General features: G+C 28.9%; 1 protein-coding gene across 1 annotated transcript; it reads right to left on the minus strand.

Moving 5' to 3' along the window:
• Positions 1 to 1810: 1810 nt before the first annotated feature.
• On the minus strand, positions 1811 to 16645 carry LOC107455961 (uncharacterized). The gene is made up of 5 exons (XM_016073694.3): positions 16526 to 16645; positions 6670 to 6801; positions 5917 to 5997; positions 4869 to 5003; positions 1811 to 2062 (listed from the first exon to the last, which is right to left on the minus strand). The coding sequence occupies exons 2-5, from the start codon at positions 6792 to 6794 to the stop codon at positions 1972 to 1974; spliced, it is 432 nt and encodes a 143-aa protein (XP_015929180.2). The 5' UTR covers positions 6795 to 6801; positions 16526 to 16645; the 3' UTR covers positions 1811 to 1971.
• Positions 16646 to 17848: the final 1203 nt, after the last annotated feature.

A 17848-nucleotide genomic window follows, 5' to 3' on the forward strand; every position in this document is an offset into this window, starting at 1 on the left:
TTTTATTTATTAGTAGTCGAAAAAATTGAATTGTAAGGTACACAATTTTTTGCATTATTTTAAACGGCAAAAAATAGCGGAATCGGTCGAATAGTTTCTGAAAAAGTCGTATTTTTAACATTCGATTTCTTCGGAACTATTAGACCGATTTTGCTCCAATTTTGCCATGCAGAAGTACATTCTTTAAAATTATGTAAAAATTGTGCACCTTACAGTTCAAAATTGTTTTTAACTATTATAAAATAAACTAATAAAAAACAGCCAATATTCACTAAAAGTTGTTTTGCATCTTTGACTAAATGAATTTTATAATTGTATGCAATTTTTTTTTAATCTGCTTAAAATTTTCTGAAATCCGTCGAAAAGAAAGTATGTTCATTCAGAGAAAGTACGTTTTTGTGTCTGACTTTGTAAAAAATTGTGATTANCTATCAACTCAAAACTCTTTTTTTACTGAGGAAAAAAAAGTACATTTTGCAATGTCTCAGTTATAAGCGTAGTTCAACTTTAAGTGACATCAGTGTGACTTCCATTGTTGCAGATTAGATGACAAGTAACTTATATTAGGGATATAAGATGTTAGTTTAAGCAGAACTGTTAATTTTTCTTTGCTAGTTATTTATTGTTAGCTTGTTAATTTAATTTTAATTTAATCGTTAATATGCTTCATAGTGAACTTTGTGATCGGTGACGTGCCCAAAATATTGAATAACGTGCCATAAATGGCACGCGTGCCATTGGTTCGCCATCCCTGTCCTAGAACGTTAAGGTCGATCACTACCATCAAAAGTTATTCAGGGTGGTCCGTTTTCGATTTTGCGCACTTTACATCTTATACAATGCATAAGAAACATCGAAGTAAGAAGGAAAAGAAAAAAAACATAGTAAATAAGTAGATAAAAAAGTATTATTCTAGGTGAAATAAAATTTATGAATCTACGGGCTATTTCTTTCAAGATATATAGCATAAACATATCCTGAAATTTTATAAAAATTCCTTACTTACACAATTGTGAAATTTGTAGTTCAGAGGCATTAACAGAATATAAGAATTCTCACCTTTGAGAAAATTTTTAGATTTGCTCAATTATCTACTGGACAGATTGTAATGGAATTCGGTAAGAGCATTGGTTGGCATAATACAAATAAAATAGCCATTCAGTTGTAATATGCTCGCATGATTTAACGTAGCAGTCAATGAAGTAAAATGGTATCAAACAGTGGTTGCAGTATCAAATAAAAAATAATAATTTGTGGTCCCTCTATTTCAAATATGCAGGTCTTGTAATGTGATTTCATATTGGAAATAGAACATTTTAGAAAGTCTTGAAGAAATTGTTCCCACTTATTAAGCACTACTGCCCTCTCCGGAAAATCTCAGACATGGATGAGGTCTGGAGACCTGGCTGGCCAATCCATCCAACAAATGTTTTCATTTACCAGAAATTCGTCGACCAAATAAACTCTATGACTCCGCGCAGTCCCGTCCATTAAAAAGAATAAGACGCCTTAGAAACAGTTATAAATCTTCAAGATTTTATCTATGTACTACAAATTTTAAATATTTATGATATTGTTAATGCCAATTACATAAAATCTCAATTTGTTAAAACGTACTCCTACCTTTAATATGAATTTAGCTTGTTTTCATTTTAACTAACTCACAAACAGTTAGGTTCTTTATGTCATTCTTATTGCTGCAATTTATATTTTTCTCAGTTAGAAACTATTGCAAAACTAATTAAGCAGGGCCTCATGCTAGGAGGAGGATCACCCCTATTTAAATTACCAATAGATACATTTCTAGTAATTATTTAAGTTTTTCCCATTTATTTTTTATTTCGAGTGACATTTCATCGCAATAAATAATACAAAAAAAAATAATGATAAAATAAATTTTAAAAAGCATTAAGTTGTTTAAAGAATATTTTTGTCAAAGCTTGAGGTGTGTTGAATTTTTCCTTGACATATCTAAGGTCTCTCGTGAGCTGATTTTTTCTGATCGTTGTCTGCTTGTGGCAATTCAGATTTCGGTTTCTGTTCCGGCATTCCAAACCTCTTTCTAGAAAATCCAATTAAAATGGAGAATATATCATTTTATTATATTTTTATTATGCATATATTATAAAATATCAATATTTACTTGTGGGTCAAGGCATATATCATTTTTATTTTATTTTTCCGTTGATCAAAGAGGCATGTTACGTATTTATTTCATTCTATTCTGACACAAATTCTGTTTCTGGATTTATTTAAACTCTCGTAACTATTAATACATCGAAAATATAATAATGAGATGTAGATATTTTCATTCTACTTTGTAAGGTATAAACCGATAAATAAAACGAGAATATTTCACTAGCTTTCTTTATCAATAGTTTATAAACACGTTTTCAAATGCAGTTTGAGTCTCTGGCCTTTATTTAATAAAGAAAAAAACTTAAGTTGGTTGCCTTAAACAACGGTATAGTAAAGATATTAGCTCAAAAATCGTACAAACCCGACTTCTAAAAGAAAGAATAACTATATCAAATGACAAACTTTTAAGTATTATCCTCTTAGTAAGTGGTAAAAATGTTGCATGACTTCATATGCTGAATTTCAGCGTTATATACTGCTATCTAGATAAGTAATTTTCGAAGTATCTTTCCACGCTGAATGAAATGAGACCAAACAAAAAAGTTTAATAGTTCAAAAGTTGCAATGATTTTTATTTTATAATCAGGGTGAGCAAAATAAAAGCGAATCGTAAAACATTTAGATTATCAATAATGTAATGATAATTTGTATTTTTAGGACTACTTTGCCCCCCGTAAAGAACAGTTTTTTTACTAACTTGTACTTATTTTATCTTTTTGCACTGCTATCTAGACAAATGAGGTACTGCTTCTTGAGTATTATATATATATGTGTTAGTCGTTTTTTGCTTTGCTGTAAGTAATTAAGCAAAATCAATGGAAAGCTTTTTTAAATAGTTGCTGGTAGTCTTTTTCTTTTGCTCTCATTCGATACTATTCTATGGTAAGCTTGGTATGAATTGTGGTGCTATTTTTAAAATGAAGACTTGAAATTCTTTTGTATAATGTACAGTGTGCAAAAAAAAAAAAAATGGACCACCCTTTAGATCTAATGATCCGGTCTTCGCGTTCTAGAACTCAATCTTAATTATTCGAGGGGGTGACTTTTATGCTAATTTAATAGTGCAAACGATATTTTAAGTTACGAAATCAGACAAAAGAAGTACTTTCTCTGAATAAACATTCCTTTTTTTTTTCTTCGATGGATGCGGATTTTTGATCAGCAAAACAAGGGGTAGTCGTAATCTGGGAGAAATGGTTAAATGTTTGGACCCCTTTATGTTAATTTTTCGTATTTCGCCCTATCTCGAAAATTTTTTAAGCAAATTAAAACTTATTTTACACACATTTATGAAATTCGATTATCCAGAGATAATTTCATACAAAATATAACTTAATTACATATTTATTATTTTATTTAATAGTAGTCGAAAAAAATTGAATTGTAAGGTACACAATTTTTTACATTTAAAATGGCAAAAAATAGCGTAATCGGTCGAATGGTTTTTGAAAAAGTCGTATTTTTAACATTCAATTTCTTCGGAACTATTCGACCAATTTTGCCATGCAAAAATACATTCTTTAAAATTATGTAAAAAATTGTATACCTTACAGTTCAAAATTTTTTTTAAATATTATAAAATAAACTAGTAAAAAAAACAGCAAATATTCACTAAAAGTTGTTTTGCATAAAAATATCTTTGACTTAAATGAATTTTATAATTGTATGCAAAAAATTTTTAATTTGCTTAAAATTTTCTGAAATCCGTCGAAAAGAAAGTACGTTTTGTGTCTGATTTTGTAACTTAAAATATCGTTTGCGCTTATTAATTAGCATATTTGAGGTCACCCCTTAGAAACAATTAAGNTAACTATTATTATATATATATATATATATATATTGCTGCGAATAAGACTAAATTATGGACGATTTTATCAATAATTTTGGAGTTGTAATAATTTTATGTACAAAAAATAAAACGTTAGACTTATACCTATTTACGCATCTAAAATTACTCTAGACATATGAAATATTTTTTTCGCGCTAAATCGAATGAAAAGCACGAGTTAAAATGATTAATAGTTCAAAAAAGGCAAAAATAAATATGCATAAAAAGTTCCATTTTTGACTTGTACTTATTTACACTTTTTTTAGCCTATCGACTTTAATTCATTTCATTCGATTCACCGTAAAAAATACATAAACAACACCCTCACTTGTTTACATAACCACAATACAGCAAAAAAAATATGAAGCCTAAAGCTCTCTTGAGTAGATAGCCATATCAGTTGCGTAAATTGTTACGAGTCAAAGATAGTGTTTTTTGTACACAAAACCATGAGACTTGTCGTCTCAAAATTGGTCTAATTTAATTCACCGTGAAGAAAAATGCATCAGAAAACTAAAGGTCATTTGTCTAAATCAGCGGTTTGTAATTTTTTTTCAGCTATGAAACCTTACAGGATCGAACTTTTTTTGGCAGAACCTTGACTTTTTAAAAATGTAAATTAGCAGGTTTGTTAATGCCAGCAAAAGAAAAGGGGAAAAAAACTCTAAAAATTAATTTAGGAACGTGAAAAATGTTTTATTGTTGCATCAATAACTGTCTTAAAATTCTTTTTTTTGTTAGGTTGTTGAGATTGCAACGACTTTTAGTAGTTTCAAAAGTATGCATAAATCAAATTGAATAAAATTAGCTGCATTATCCTTTTCGAAAAAAAATTGTTATAAACTTTGAGTGTATTTATTATTAACACAGTGTATTATTAACAAACAAAACAATATTATACCTCGATGGGGCAGCTTTTAGAAGTCTGGGTTGAAGTTGTTCGGCTTTAATAACACCATCGCTATCACCTGATACTTTTTCTGTCCTCTTTTCAAGATCTTTATTCATTTCTTCTTCCTTGGTTGCCATATCGGTTCTAAAAGTATAAACAGTTGACAATTAATAAATTTGCAAACGTTCTTACTGTTCGTACTATAGATAAGAAAAATGCTAACAAATACTTAAATAACTTTTGATCTAAAAATAATCAGATCATGTACTGAAACATGCAATCCATGAGTTATGCTCGTTGTCCATTTTCATGACTTTTATTTGTGATCTTTTCTTCCCTCTATGGTTGAGATGACCTAGAAATTTTATAACGATTCTTCTACGCCAACGTTTTCTTCCTTGTTTTTCATTTCCCTTAATTTAAAAAAATTTATTGACGTCATGACCGTCATTGTTTCAATAAAAATTTCCAAGCGTGCTTCTTTCTTAACTCAATAACTAAACGAATGAAGCAATATGAAATTTTACATATTTCCGGTACTTAGAAAACATTATAATATCAAAATGTTATTAACGTGTTCAATAGTTTTTAAATTACGTTGTATCAAAGTAGAAATTGTTTTTAGTAATATATATAAACATTGATGTATTTATTTCAGGATTCGTAAACTACTGTTAATTGATACTCTGACTACTATTTATTGTTATAGTTCCTAGTTATATATACCGCTACATTTACTCTAATATAAGTTGAAACATAAATTAGAGCAAATGTAGCATTTAAGCTAAGATTGTCCAACGTTATTAACTTGGTAACTATATTATAAAAAAAAAGAAAAGAAAACTATTTTGTGAAACCTTGTAGTGTGTCTACCACTACAAAATTACAACTCCAATTCACTAGTATATAAGACATGTTAACTCGATTCTATGACGGTGTACCTTTCCATAGATGAAGGTTGACATTGTGGATAACAACTGTCTCCCACAACCTCTTATGTTTCCTTAATAACAGGATTAGTAGACCAATATGAAATGTCGTAATTTAATATAATTACCTGTCAGTTTGTCCTTGGACTTGACTATTGGTAGAAACCTGTGGCAAAACTTCAGACTCAGTATCTCTTAGAAATCTTTTTCTAGAAATTTGAATAAATTTTTTTTTTATTTTATTACTTTAATACTTCAGTACATAGATTGGTCAAATCTAGAAACAATGTCTTTAGTTTATAATGTCATCATTTTTTTCTACAAGTGAAAAAATTTGTAGTCTTTATGAATACTATTAATTATTACATATAATTAATCTCTCTGTCTTGTGTATGTGTTTATATACTTCGTTTTAAAAATTTTAAAAAAGTTTTGTCATACATGAAGCTGCAAAGTACATAGAATTCTTTAAATGAGTAAAAGACATGAAAAGATCGTAGAAAATGAATACAAATTAAACAATAGTTTTAATGAAAATAATGTATTAAAAATTAATCAGCAAAAGTTTAAATTAATTAAATTAAAAACTAATTAATCACGAAAAGATAAAAATCTCTTTCTCAACTCATACAGTTGTATCAGCAAAAGGTGCTTTAATTAAAAATGCTTAAAAGGAGCAGAAGCATTAATTTTGCTCGACAGACGAGTGACGCTTAGGATACCTAACCTTTCTTGTCAGTATACGAACTCGACTACGTAGAACTTAGTTATTTGAGTCGGGGAGAGGATAGCAATTCCCCATTATTAAAATATTAAAAATCAGTGAAGAGAGTGGTTTTGTTACGTGTTTTGCTTGTTGTATTTAGATATGTATGATGTACCTGGAAGGCGCTGCCATTAACACTAGGGACTCATCTTGTTTGCTTGTAATAATGCCATCCGTGCTGTCTATAAATGTATTTTCTTCATTTTTCTCAGGTATAGATTTCGTCTTATTTGCTGCCATATTCCTTCTAAAAAAAAATTTTTTTATAAATAAGTCATAATGTACGATTGTTTTAAGTTAATTCTAATTAAGCGCGTAATAGACACAGTATTCTTCGACTTCTTAAGGAACTTCGAATTTGTGGATATCAAGATTATATAATTTCGTTCTCTATTTGCAAAAGTTCGTGCAGTATCTTAATGCATAAAAAACGCTTTGTGCAATGCTGAAAAGAGAACTGTTATAGGTAATTACTAAATTCGAAAAAAGGTGTGGTGTAGTAAAAAGAACAGAACGACTTTGCTGCCATAGATCCAGGGCCGGATTTAAGCTTGGCGGGGCCCTAAGCTACTGAAAATGATGGGACCCTTTTAAGTTCAATTCTATTTCTATACACCAAATTTTTATTGCTGAATATTAACATTATATTATTAAAAATTTGATAATATTGCTTGATTGTTAAATATATTGGTTGTGATGGGACTATAATGTAGAGCCTTTCTATTATTGCACATATTTTTTGAACGAGGAAAAAAACAGAAACTCATTTTAAGAACATCATAAGCACATTTTAAGCACCGAGTAAAGATTTGGCATGTTAGAAGAACCATTATATGTTTAACAGAGTTTTTTTTTCTTGAAATTCTGANGATACATGGAAAATTTGGTCAGACAGGAGGTTTGAACAATATTTTTTACATATATATTTAAACATTTGTTTAGCTGATGATCACTTGATTTCAATGCTCTATCAAGCAATATCACATGTTGCTTCTGTCTATTAGCAGTAAGTAAAATTAAAGTAAAACCACATCTGTTATCTCAATTTCATCCAAAATAAACCAAATCAAGAATTTTGGCAGATAGGCCTGTCAAAGAGGGAATTGAATAGTGGCCCACCATTTAAATAAAGAAAGAAAGGAGTTCACGGATTCATGTACAATTAATTTGGAAAATAACAAATTAAAATCAATTACAATAATTAAATAAATTAAACAATTAAGCTAGTTGGAACATTTAGGATAATTAAAAGGAAAAAAAGCTTTTATAATAAATTGGAAAAAATATATTTTGTAAAAAAGAAAATTTAAAAGTAAACGAGAAGCTCTTTAACGACAATGAGACACAACGGAAATCTCGAAACAGAATGACCCTAAACAAGATTCTCTCACAGCCCTAGAAATTTTTTGCCCAGAAATCAGACAAAAGGGTGTTTCTGTGGAGAAGGTCAAAAGAGCCCACAGCAATTTAAAGAAGCTGAAAACATTTCGCACAGTGTAAAATTGAGGCAGCTATTTGACTACTCCATGGAGTCTAGAGTACTGCTTTTTAGGATCCATGGACTACTCCCATCGCTGGTAGCTACGAAAGCTACAGGATATTTTCATCAGTCAAAAGGCTTTTTTATTGCTCTTTTGGTTAGAAAAGTGAAGAGTAACAATTATTTTTTATTTGTAAACACTTCTATTAGATTTTTAAAAGCGTTCGCCAATGTAAAAGAGAAAAAAAATGTATTTTAGTCTTCAGAAGGCTCCAGCTCCGAATAAAACTTTAAAAAAAGAAGGAAAAAGTTGGATCTGGGGGCCCTTGCCATATCGGGGCCCCAAGCGACAGCTTATTTAGCTTATACGTAAATCCGGCCCTGCATAGATCTAGAAACCTTTTCACGTTGCAATTGAACTCTCTATAACGCGTTTTAACATGAATCAATATTGAATGTTTGCCGGACGAAATAAAGTTTATTTATTTATTTTATTTATTTATTTTTTACTCGCGTTCTTTTTTACCCGGTGTTAATAACTGGTTCCATGCTCCTATAGTTCATATAAAGTATACACCAAGTTTCATCGCCTTCCCTGAATTATAACGAACTCTTTGGCCTTAACCGGGTAACTTCAGTTACAAACTAACTTGTATTTTGACTAGATTTTGAACAAAAATTAACTTTATATTTTAATATGTTTTAAGTTATTAGTCCTTATCTCAACAGGTTTAAAGCCTTTTAAGGAACTTTTAATTCAGAAGTCAGATGAAGCTTGAAATATTGCTTAGTTGGAAGAGAATAATAGAAATTTCGCATGGCATTAAGTTTTCTCACTGTCGCTATTTGAGCTTCAACAGCCATGAGCGAAAACTGATGACATTACTGAAATTACTGATGACAAAAGACAATTGCTATGCTAAATCTCTCTAATTGTGTTATTTATTGGTATATACCTTAAGCATTGGTATATTGAGATACTTGATAAATCTCACGATGTACATAATAATAATAAGCATTTTCTTCGAAACTTAATTTTTTTAATTATTTTAAAAATTAAATTCAAATCTACCAATTTTATAAGCTTAATCTAATTGAGATTGAAAATTGGAAGAAGATTAATCATACGAAATAATTTTAATTTTATGCATTAAATTTAAGTTTAAAAAAAAGTAATAATATTTAGATTTTGCTCGTGTGAATAGTTATAATAATAATAGTGTAACTAAAAGAATAGATATAGAAATAGATAGATCTAAAAATAGGTAGATCTAGAATAAAAGAATAGATCTAGATCAATAGAAACAAATATCTTTTCAAATTATTTTTATACTTTCGCTATTATTTAAACGTTAACCATTTCCATGCATGGCTTGCACCCGCACTCTACGGTATAGCTGCTAACTTTGAACCATTTTGAGAAAGAATTTTTCTAAATTAACCCTTTGCTTTTGACGCCCAAAATGAGTTTGGAAAACGAAAATGCGCCAATTTTAAAATGCCCGACCTGAGTGAGTTCGGTCAAGACAAAGATCGGTGCTTTAATTCCATGAAGCCCGGACCTGAGCTAAGTTTGTCCAATTGCGCACTAATATTTATGGCTTATTGTAGGCGTATGTTTGTCCAATGCATATATTTCATTTACCATTTTCCCAATAGATGGCGATGCCTGTTTTGAAATTTTTCTGGGTAACGTTCGTCAATTTCGATTTTTTGGAATTTGTCGAAACTTTAAAGGATCCTGAAGGACATGGAATTCTTGAAAATTATGTCGTTTGATTTATTTTGCTGCAATATAGACAAAAATTACTATAATCTATTAACATTTCCCATACATGTGAAAACAATGATTACAATTGTTATTTCGTTTAAAATTTTGTTTAATAAAAGATATATTTCTGACATTTTGATGATAATAACAAAAAAGAAAAAAAATCTCTTTCATTTTGACAAGTTTTTCTCAAATATATTCCACTGGCAAGGAATTAATGTTTCAATACTTGATTCCAAAAGAGTAGTTTGAAATGGTTTTGACCATCATGTAAATGATTCAAACATATATTTCGTAAGATACCTGAAATTCATGCGGTGATGCATTCAGAGGCGAGGGCATGGTGTGAGCCTATAAGCTAGGTGAGCCATGGCCAACCCTAATGTTTTTTTGCGGTAAAAGAAATTTTCTCTCATAGTTTTGATAATTTAAAATTCACAAAATTTACAAAATTATGAAAAATTTCTAATATGTTGAATGTATAGGTCGACCACCGAAGAAACAAAACAAAAAGCAACATATCTTTAATTTCATTGCAAAATCTTTTTTAAAAAAAATATGGAATTTCGAATTTTTAGGATGGCAGATAAGGATGAAATAACATCATTCGCAGAATAGGATCCATAAGACGACGTTATTAATTCCTACATTAGATGATGCTCTGAAATCTTTAAATTTGTAGCTTTAGTTTAGGGCAGTGTTTCTTAACCTTTTTGGCACAATGGACCCCTTTTAAAAAATTTTAAGATGTCTCGGACCACCCCCCTGTGAAAAAAATAATTACAAAAAAAATCAATCGTTAGAAAAGATTTAATTTTATTATTATAATAATATACAAAAAATTTTAAAACAAAAATTTTTAATGTGAAGGCTGTTGCTACTTTTCCAAGTGTTTTTAAGTTTTTTTAATTAATGTAATTTAATCCATTTTTAGTAAGGACTTTGTTCTAAGATCAATAAGCTCATCCTTGACAAGGTTCATATTATCGATACAGTCACAAAGAAAAGAATTACAAATCCACAAGTCATCTTTTATATTTATCTCATCCAAATTCAAATATTTTTTAAATGAAACTTGAAGTACTTCAAGGTGTTCACAGATTTCATTTTTCAAGCTATTCAGTAACAAATTATCTACCGAGATTCATTTTCAGTAAGCTCATTCAGATTCATTTAGTCCAATATTTGAAAGTTTGCATAGTTCTCATTTTGAATTCTATTTTTTCGAAGTGGCACTTTCAATAAGAATGCTTGTAATCTCTCAGTTGCATCCATGATGGTGATATCTGGCCCTTGAATTAAAATACTTATATTGTTCATGTGGTTAAAAATATCTGCCAGGTAAGCCAATTTATATGTAAAATCTTTTTTTTTCTTAAATATTCGAAGAGCGGGTTATCTTTTTCTTCTAGAAAAAGTGATACTTCTGTTTCAACATGTAAATTCGTTTCAAAACCTGCCCTCGTGACAGCCAGTGCCCTTCCATGTGGTGCGGAAGTACCTCATGTTCTGCGTCCATTTCTTGACACAGTGTTTTAAAAAGACGATGATTAAGAACTCTACTTCTAAATAAATTCACAGTTTTAATAACTAGTGATAATACTTCTTTTAAGCAGGTTGGAAGAGTTTTTGTAGTCTGTGCATGTCTATGTAAAAAACAATGAGTAACAAGAACACTAGGAGACTCTTTTTGTACCAACAGGGCAAAACCAGATTTATTGCCAAGCATAGCAGGTGCTCCATCTGTACAAAGTAAATGAATTTTTTCTTTCCAGTCAATGTCGTGTTTGGTAAAGAAAACAATTAACATTGCTACAGCATCAACTGCCTTTGTAATTTGCAAAAGAGACTCACCAAATAAGAATTCCTCTTTGATAGTATCAATTCATCGATGATCTGTTTCAAGATATTGCAAGAAATTTCAACTATTCTTGAATGTATCACATCAATTGACAATGGAATAGCTTCAAGTTTTTTTCTCTGTTCCAGTTCACAAACTAATTCAACCATTTTCAGCGCACATGGCTTAATTAACGTCTCTCCATTAGTATGCGGTTTCTTGCTTTTGGCAATACGATTTGCAACTTTGAGAGACGCCTCAACCACAGGTTTTTGTGGAATACCAAATCCTAGTTTGGTTAATGTTCCAGATTTCAAAAATTGGGCTTTCTTCTTAGTAAAAAATTCTAGATCTAGTAACCTGGATAAGGTGTCAAATGTACGAAGCCTGATTGGGGGTGATAAAAAATAGCACAGCGGAGCGGACGTCATCGGGGGATTGCCTCTGATGGTGCAAACTGAAAGCCGGTTAGTGGAGGATGTTAAAAATATGACAGGGATATTAGAGGGCTGTGTGCAATCAGCACTGAATTTGGGGTATCTCGATCACCTAGTTTCAAATATGTACCTATGTATTTTCACCTTTCAGAAAAAAAGATCAATGTTATTTAAATATTATTGATCCAAACGTTTTGAAAATTAGGAGCAGTTGGCGGACCCCCAAAATATGACCCATGGACCCCTAAGTGGTTCATGAACCACAGGTTAAGAAACCCTGGTTTAGGGTATGTTTTAAAAGTTTCCATTGTGTTTTTGAAATGCTTTTAAATAAATTAAATTAAAAAATCGTGAGATATTCCTAAAATTTGATGAGAGAAAATGCAGAAAAAATGAAAAACTAACTGTATGTAACATTTAAAAATTGTTTTTGAAAGCGGTAAATTGATAAAGAGTTATTCATATCTTTCTCATTGTCTAAGATTAATTAATATTTCACGAGAAAAAAAAATCTGATGTTTAAAATACTTTTTTTCTTTTACTGATAAAATTAACACTTTCGAAATTATAGGCTTGGTTGTACGAGAAACTCTTTCTTAAACTTGTAATAAGATCCGAAAATTAAACCATTCTAAGTTTTTTTTCTTTTAGTACCAAATTCTACAGATTAGTAGATATAATTAGTATAAAATGAATTGTTTATTTCAAATCATTAACTTATGATTTTTATTTTTATTTTGAAAGAACTAAAATGTGCTCATTGTAAGCATTTAGAATTAGTAAAATGAGAGAGTGACTACTATATTTTTTTTAAATATTACAGTAGAAATTTCTTAAAATATTAATGAAGTATATTTTAGAGCATTTTTTCTACAACAAAAAATGAAGTTGACTGCAAATCAGAAAGGTCAGCGAAGATGTTTCTCAACTGTATTACTTACTTTCCGTAAGATCTCTAGATTCAACCATGTAATTTTTTTTCTTTTTTTTCTTCTTTTTTTTTTAATATTTGAATTTTGAAACGTATAATTATTGTTTATAAAGCTTATTCAAAAATTGTCGTTCAAAAATTTTTTTATTTTCCTTTAACTGCTTAATTTTTGATTCTCATTGTTAAAGACATCATAACATATTTAGTGTCATATATAAATACAATATGGTATACAATAATGGAATAGACACTTGGAGTTTTTGACATTTTTCTAAATTTCTTAAGAAATAAAGGATTATTTTGTAACTTAAGAGATGTTTAGTTCATGCGATTTTTCATACTTAGCATTAAGTTTTAAAGCTTTCAGAAGTTTGGGAGACCAACAATAAATTACGAACGAAAACAAGTATTTTTGAGCACCCTACGCTAGAAAATCAAGCAATAAGCTTGTAACTTGCACCGATTACTTAAGTTCTTATTTTTAATAACCGCATAAGATTTCGCAAGCCTAGAGTAAATATTTATGGAGATATAGACTTTTTTATAAAAAAAACTAATTTTTTTTTCTTTTTTTTGCTTTACGTTTTTTGCTATAACTTAAAAAATATTCAATGAAATCAAGCAAAATTTTTGGAGCAATTTCAAATTTATTTATCGCAAATTATTTATTCAAAATTTTAAAAAAGTTCGTCAAAAACTGCGCAAGATACAAGCTTTTTTTTAAGTTTGTTCTTTTCATAGCTGCGCATGCGCGGAAAAAATTAATTTTTTTCTTTATTTTGTAATTGTACTTCGCAACTAATGAAAAAAGTTAGATTTGAATCTTAAAAATTTAAAAAATTTCACGTGATTTTCGAAGTCGTTTTTCTGCTTTTGAAAAAGAAGCTCAAAATGATCAGAGGTTTTCCTGAAATTTCATTTTGTACTAAACAAGATTTTTTAAAAGTGAGACCGGTGTTGTGGGGGATCACCCATAGAAGTATGTTTTCTTCCGCATGTTTTTTTTCCCTTATACCATCACATTCTGGTTTCCGGATTGTAAAGTTCATTTGTTATTAATTTTGTCGTATGATAGAAAATAAAATTTGTGGTAAATCCCTGATCATTTTGAACTTTCTTTTAAAAAGTACAAAAACTACTTAGAAAATTCCTTGAAACTTTTAAAATTTTTAAGATATCCAAAATCAAACTTTTTTGATTAGTTGCGAAACACGAAATAAAGAAAAAATTACGAAATAAAGAAAAAATTAAATTTTTTTTTCTCGGTATAAAAAAACTACCTTTAAAACTTATATCTTGCGCACTTTTTAAAATTTTTTTTAAAATTTTAAATAAATAATTTTGTAATTAATTTTAAATTGCTTCAAAAAATTTGTTACAAAATTAATTATTTAAAATTAAAAAAAAAAAAAAAATTGCGTTGAGACACGGTTCCCAGCAGATCACCGAAGTCAAGCATCCCTGGCTGCGGTCAGTGTGCGGGTGGGTGACCACTTGGATCAGTCTGCGTAGGGACTAAGGGTGTGCGGTATTGGTCCTCGTTAAACTGTGCTACCGCAAAGTGCTCGACTTCGCGTGCAGGTCGTTGGGCTACCGAAGCGGGGGTGCCATCCCCTTTGCAGAGGATCAAAATTGTGATGACATGTCTTCGGATCATCCTCAGGGATGTTTCCCAGACCGTCGCCAATAGCCCATTGTGCAGCTCTAGTGCGACGTAAATGAACTACAACTACAACAACAACAGCAACAAAAAATTTGTTTGATTCTATCGAACATTTATAAAGTTATAGCAAAAAACTTCAGGGAAAAAAATAGTTCTTAAAAAAAATTCAATATCTATGTATACTCTAGGTTTAGGAAATTTCATGCGGTTATTAAAAATAACAACTAAAGTAATCGACACAAGTTACAAGCTTATTGCATAATTTTTTAGCATAGGGTGCTCAAAAATACTTGTTTTCTTTCGTAATTTATCGTCGGTCTTCCAAATCTCGGAAAGCTTTAAATCTTATTGCTAAATATGAAAAATTGCCTGAAATAAACATCTCTAAAGTTATAAAATAATCCTTTAAGTACTCTTTGAGAAAAATGGCAAAAACTCAAATTGTCTCTTCCATTATTGTAGGGTAGTATATATGATTAAGTGTGATTGATTTCATATGATATGATATGATGTAAGTTCATTTTCTGAAGTTTAATGCAGGAATAAAAAATGGAATAAAATTATAAACTGTTTTTTAAGAAAACATTTATTATCTAAATATATTAGGATCATTTAAAATTAATTAGATATATTTTTGAAAATAAAGATAAACGTGCCTGGTTTTCTAAATTAAATTATTTGTAAATGTAAAGCCAAGATGCTTGCATAAAACTAAAAATTTTAAAATTGCATTTTTAATCGCATTTTAATGTAATCGATATGGTTAACATACTAGTTTTCGCTAATAAAAATTTCTACACACACCTAAGGTGTTTCAATTCCAGCAAAATTAACAAAGCTTCCGCAAAATTAAACGATTTTAAACGGTCTGTTTTTGTTGTTGGAAAAATATTTTCTGGATAAAAAATAAGAAGAATAAAAATTAAGCCTAATTTAGTGTGGAAGAAATTATGGGCGTTGTAAATATCGTATATGCTGTCTTCGGAAGGAAGGTAATAAAATAACACTTCAAAATAGGATTGCTTTTTAAAGAGGTAGAGAAAATTGTTTTAATTCATTCCCTGCCACTGAAGCAAAAAAATATAACATTTTGCTTTAATGAAAGAATTACGCTACTATTGGATCATTACGATTAAAAAAAAAAAATTGAGCAGTTTTATTAATTTTGGCAAAATGACACTTGTTGTCATTTACATTTACTTCAATTTTTATCAACTTTAATACGTTTAAAATTTGCTTGTTTTTTTAAAAAAAATTAAGAGTTGTCTTTTACGGACGAAGTACAATGTGTTCGTGCGGAACAACCAGTTTTTATTTTTTTAGTAATTTTTTAAAGTTAATAAAAATAAGAGTGTAGAAAAAAATAACAATGTGTAAAAAATTGTATGGATAACGCCAAGACTTACTTCTACAGAATAATATTTAAATAACTTGAGTTTTTTATAACTGAGTAATATACATTTTTAGTACGCAATTTAATGCGTATGATATGATGGAATCGCTCTACTAATTAAACTGAGTATTATTATAAATATTATATTTTTGCCTTACGCATAGTACAAATTGACAACTCTTAATTCAAGAGTTTCTCCTTTGTTACACCTTGCTTAGTTCGAATTTTGATTAAAAAGTAAAATAACGGTAAGAAGAATACAAAGTAAATTATTGAAAATTATTGAGAACTAAGACTGAAAATAAAGCAACAAATATAAGTCTAATTTATTATCAACATTATTTTTTTAAATGTAAACATCGGAAAAATTTTGCTAACGGCTTTAACTTTTAATTGCAGTCTTCTCAAGGTGGAAGAAGAAAAAGAAAGAAAAGAAAACAGATATTGCTTGCTTACCGTAATTGGAAAATATCAAGAGAAAATTGTAGCTTTATTTGACAAAATAAATAGAATGTCTCTGTTCTAAGTTTTAAAGGAACACTAGTGATATGCCAAAATTATCTCATTTTCATTTTTATCTGTAATGAAACACTTTTTATCAATATTTTATATTATCTAGGTGACATAATGTAGTGACATGATACACCAAATGGAAAAAACTGATCATTATTTTTATTAACAACTCCTAAAAAGCAATACCAACTTATGGAGATAAAATCTTTTATTTACTCTTTGTAATGAAATATTTATGATTCCTTTTTAAATTAAAAAGGCCTGAATCTTATTTTGAACCTAATGTTGTGATGTAACATTGTAATGTAATTTGTTCCCATTTAAGGTAATGTAATTTGTTTCCAATTAATAAACTTTCAAATATTTTTACGTGCAAAAAATATTAAAAGTTTTCTTCAAATTTTACATTAAATTTCACAGTAAAATTAAATTATTTATTTTATTAAATTTAGAACCAGTTTCTTTATTACATATGGGGTTAATCTTTAAAAAAGATACATTTCTCAGAATTGAGTTTCTAAAAAAGAAAGTGAAACTTAGAAGGAAAAAAATATATATATACATTCTTAATATTTTTGACAGTAAAGATCAAGTCTGTATTCATAAAAATTGCAAAAAAAAATTTTTTTTTTAAAGATTAATTATAAACCTTTTGGCTTTATTGGACAAAAACGTTTTTTGATTTTATAAAAAATCAAAAATAGAATTACCTACTAAAAAAATTTTAAAGCTGCGTTGTAATGCAATTTACAATCATCTAATAAACACAAAATGAAAACATATCACGAAAACATTTAAACGAAAAAGAAAACAAATAAACACAACTATAAAAAAAAGCTGTTTGGAAAAATTTAGCCAATGGATTTCCTTCTTTTTTAAAATTTGCTGTCAAATTCGTCGTTCGATAAAGGAAGAAAGAAATATATTTTAATCATTAATTATTTGTTTAGAATTGTATAGAAAAATTATTTTACGTAAAAATTGTTTTATTAATTATTTACGTTTAAAATTATTTTATTAAGATGTAAGTTTAAGAAGCTTACATCTTAATTACCAATGGCAAAATACAAAATCAGTAAAATAGTTCTTGAAACATAAATTTTTTTAAAAAACGAACTTTCGTGTATGCGTGATATTAGTGTGCATGCAATTTCAAAAATTATAAAAGTCGTACTTTTTTAAATCAATTTTTATTCGAAATACGACTAAATTGGAAATGGAGTTCTTAGGAGTTTATTATTCAAACAAATCGAATCGCATGCGAGT

This window comes from Parasteatoda tepidariorum, chromosome 4 (genome assembly GCF_043381705.1).
Source record: "Parasteatoda tepidariorum isolate YZ-2023 chromosome 4, CAS_Ptep_4.0, whole genome shotgun sequence".
Classification (NCBI taxonomy): Eukaryota; Metazoa; Arthropoda; class Arachnida; order Araneae; family Theridiidae; genus Parasteatoda; species Parasteatoda tepidariorum.

Excerpts from the sequence above, each read along its gene's own strand:
- LOC107455961 (XM_016073694.3), bottom strand. The coding sequence starts at position 6,794 with ATGGCAGCAAATAAGACGAAATCTATACCTGAGAAAAATGAAGAAAAT. Across the intron at positions 5,004-5,916 it reads GTCCAAGGACAAACTGACAG|AACCGATATGGCAACCAAGG; the intron begins GTAATTATATTA and ends TTATACTTTTAG. Across the intron at positions 2,063-4,868 it reads CTAAAAGCTGCCCCATCGAG|AAAGAGGTTTGGAATGCCGG; the intron begins GTATAATATTGT and ends TGGATTTTCTAG.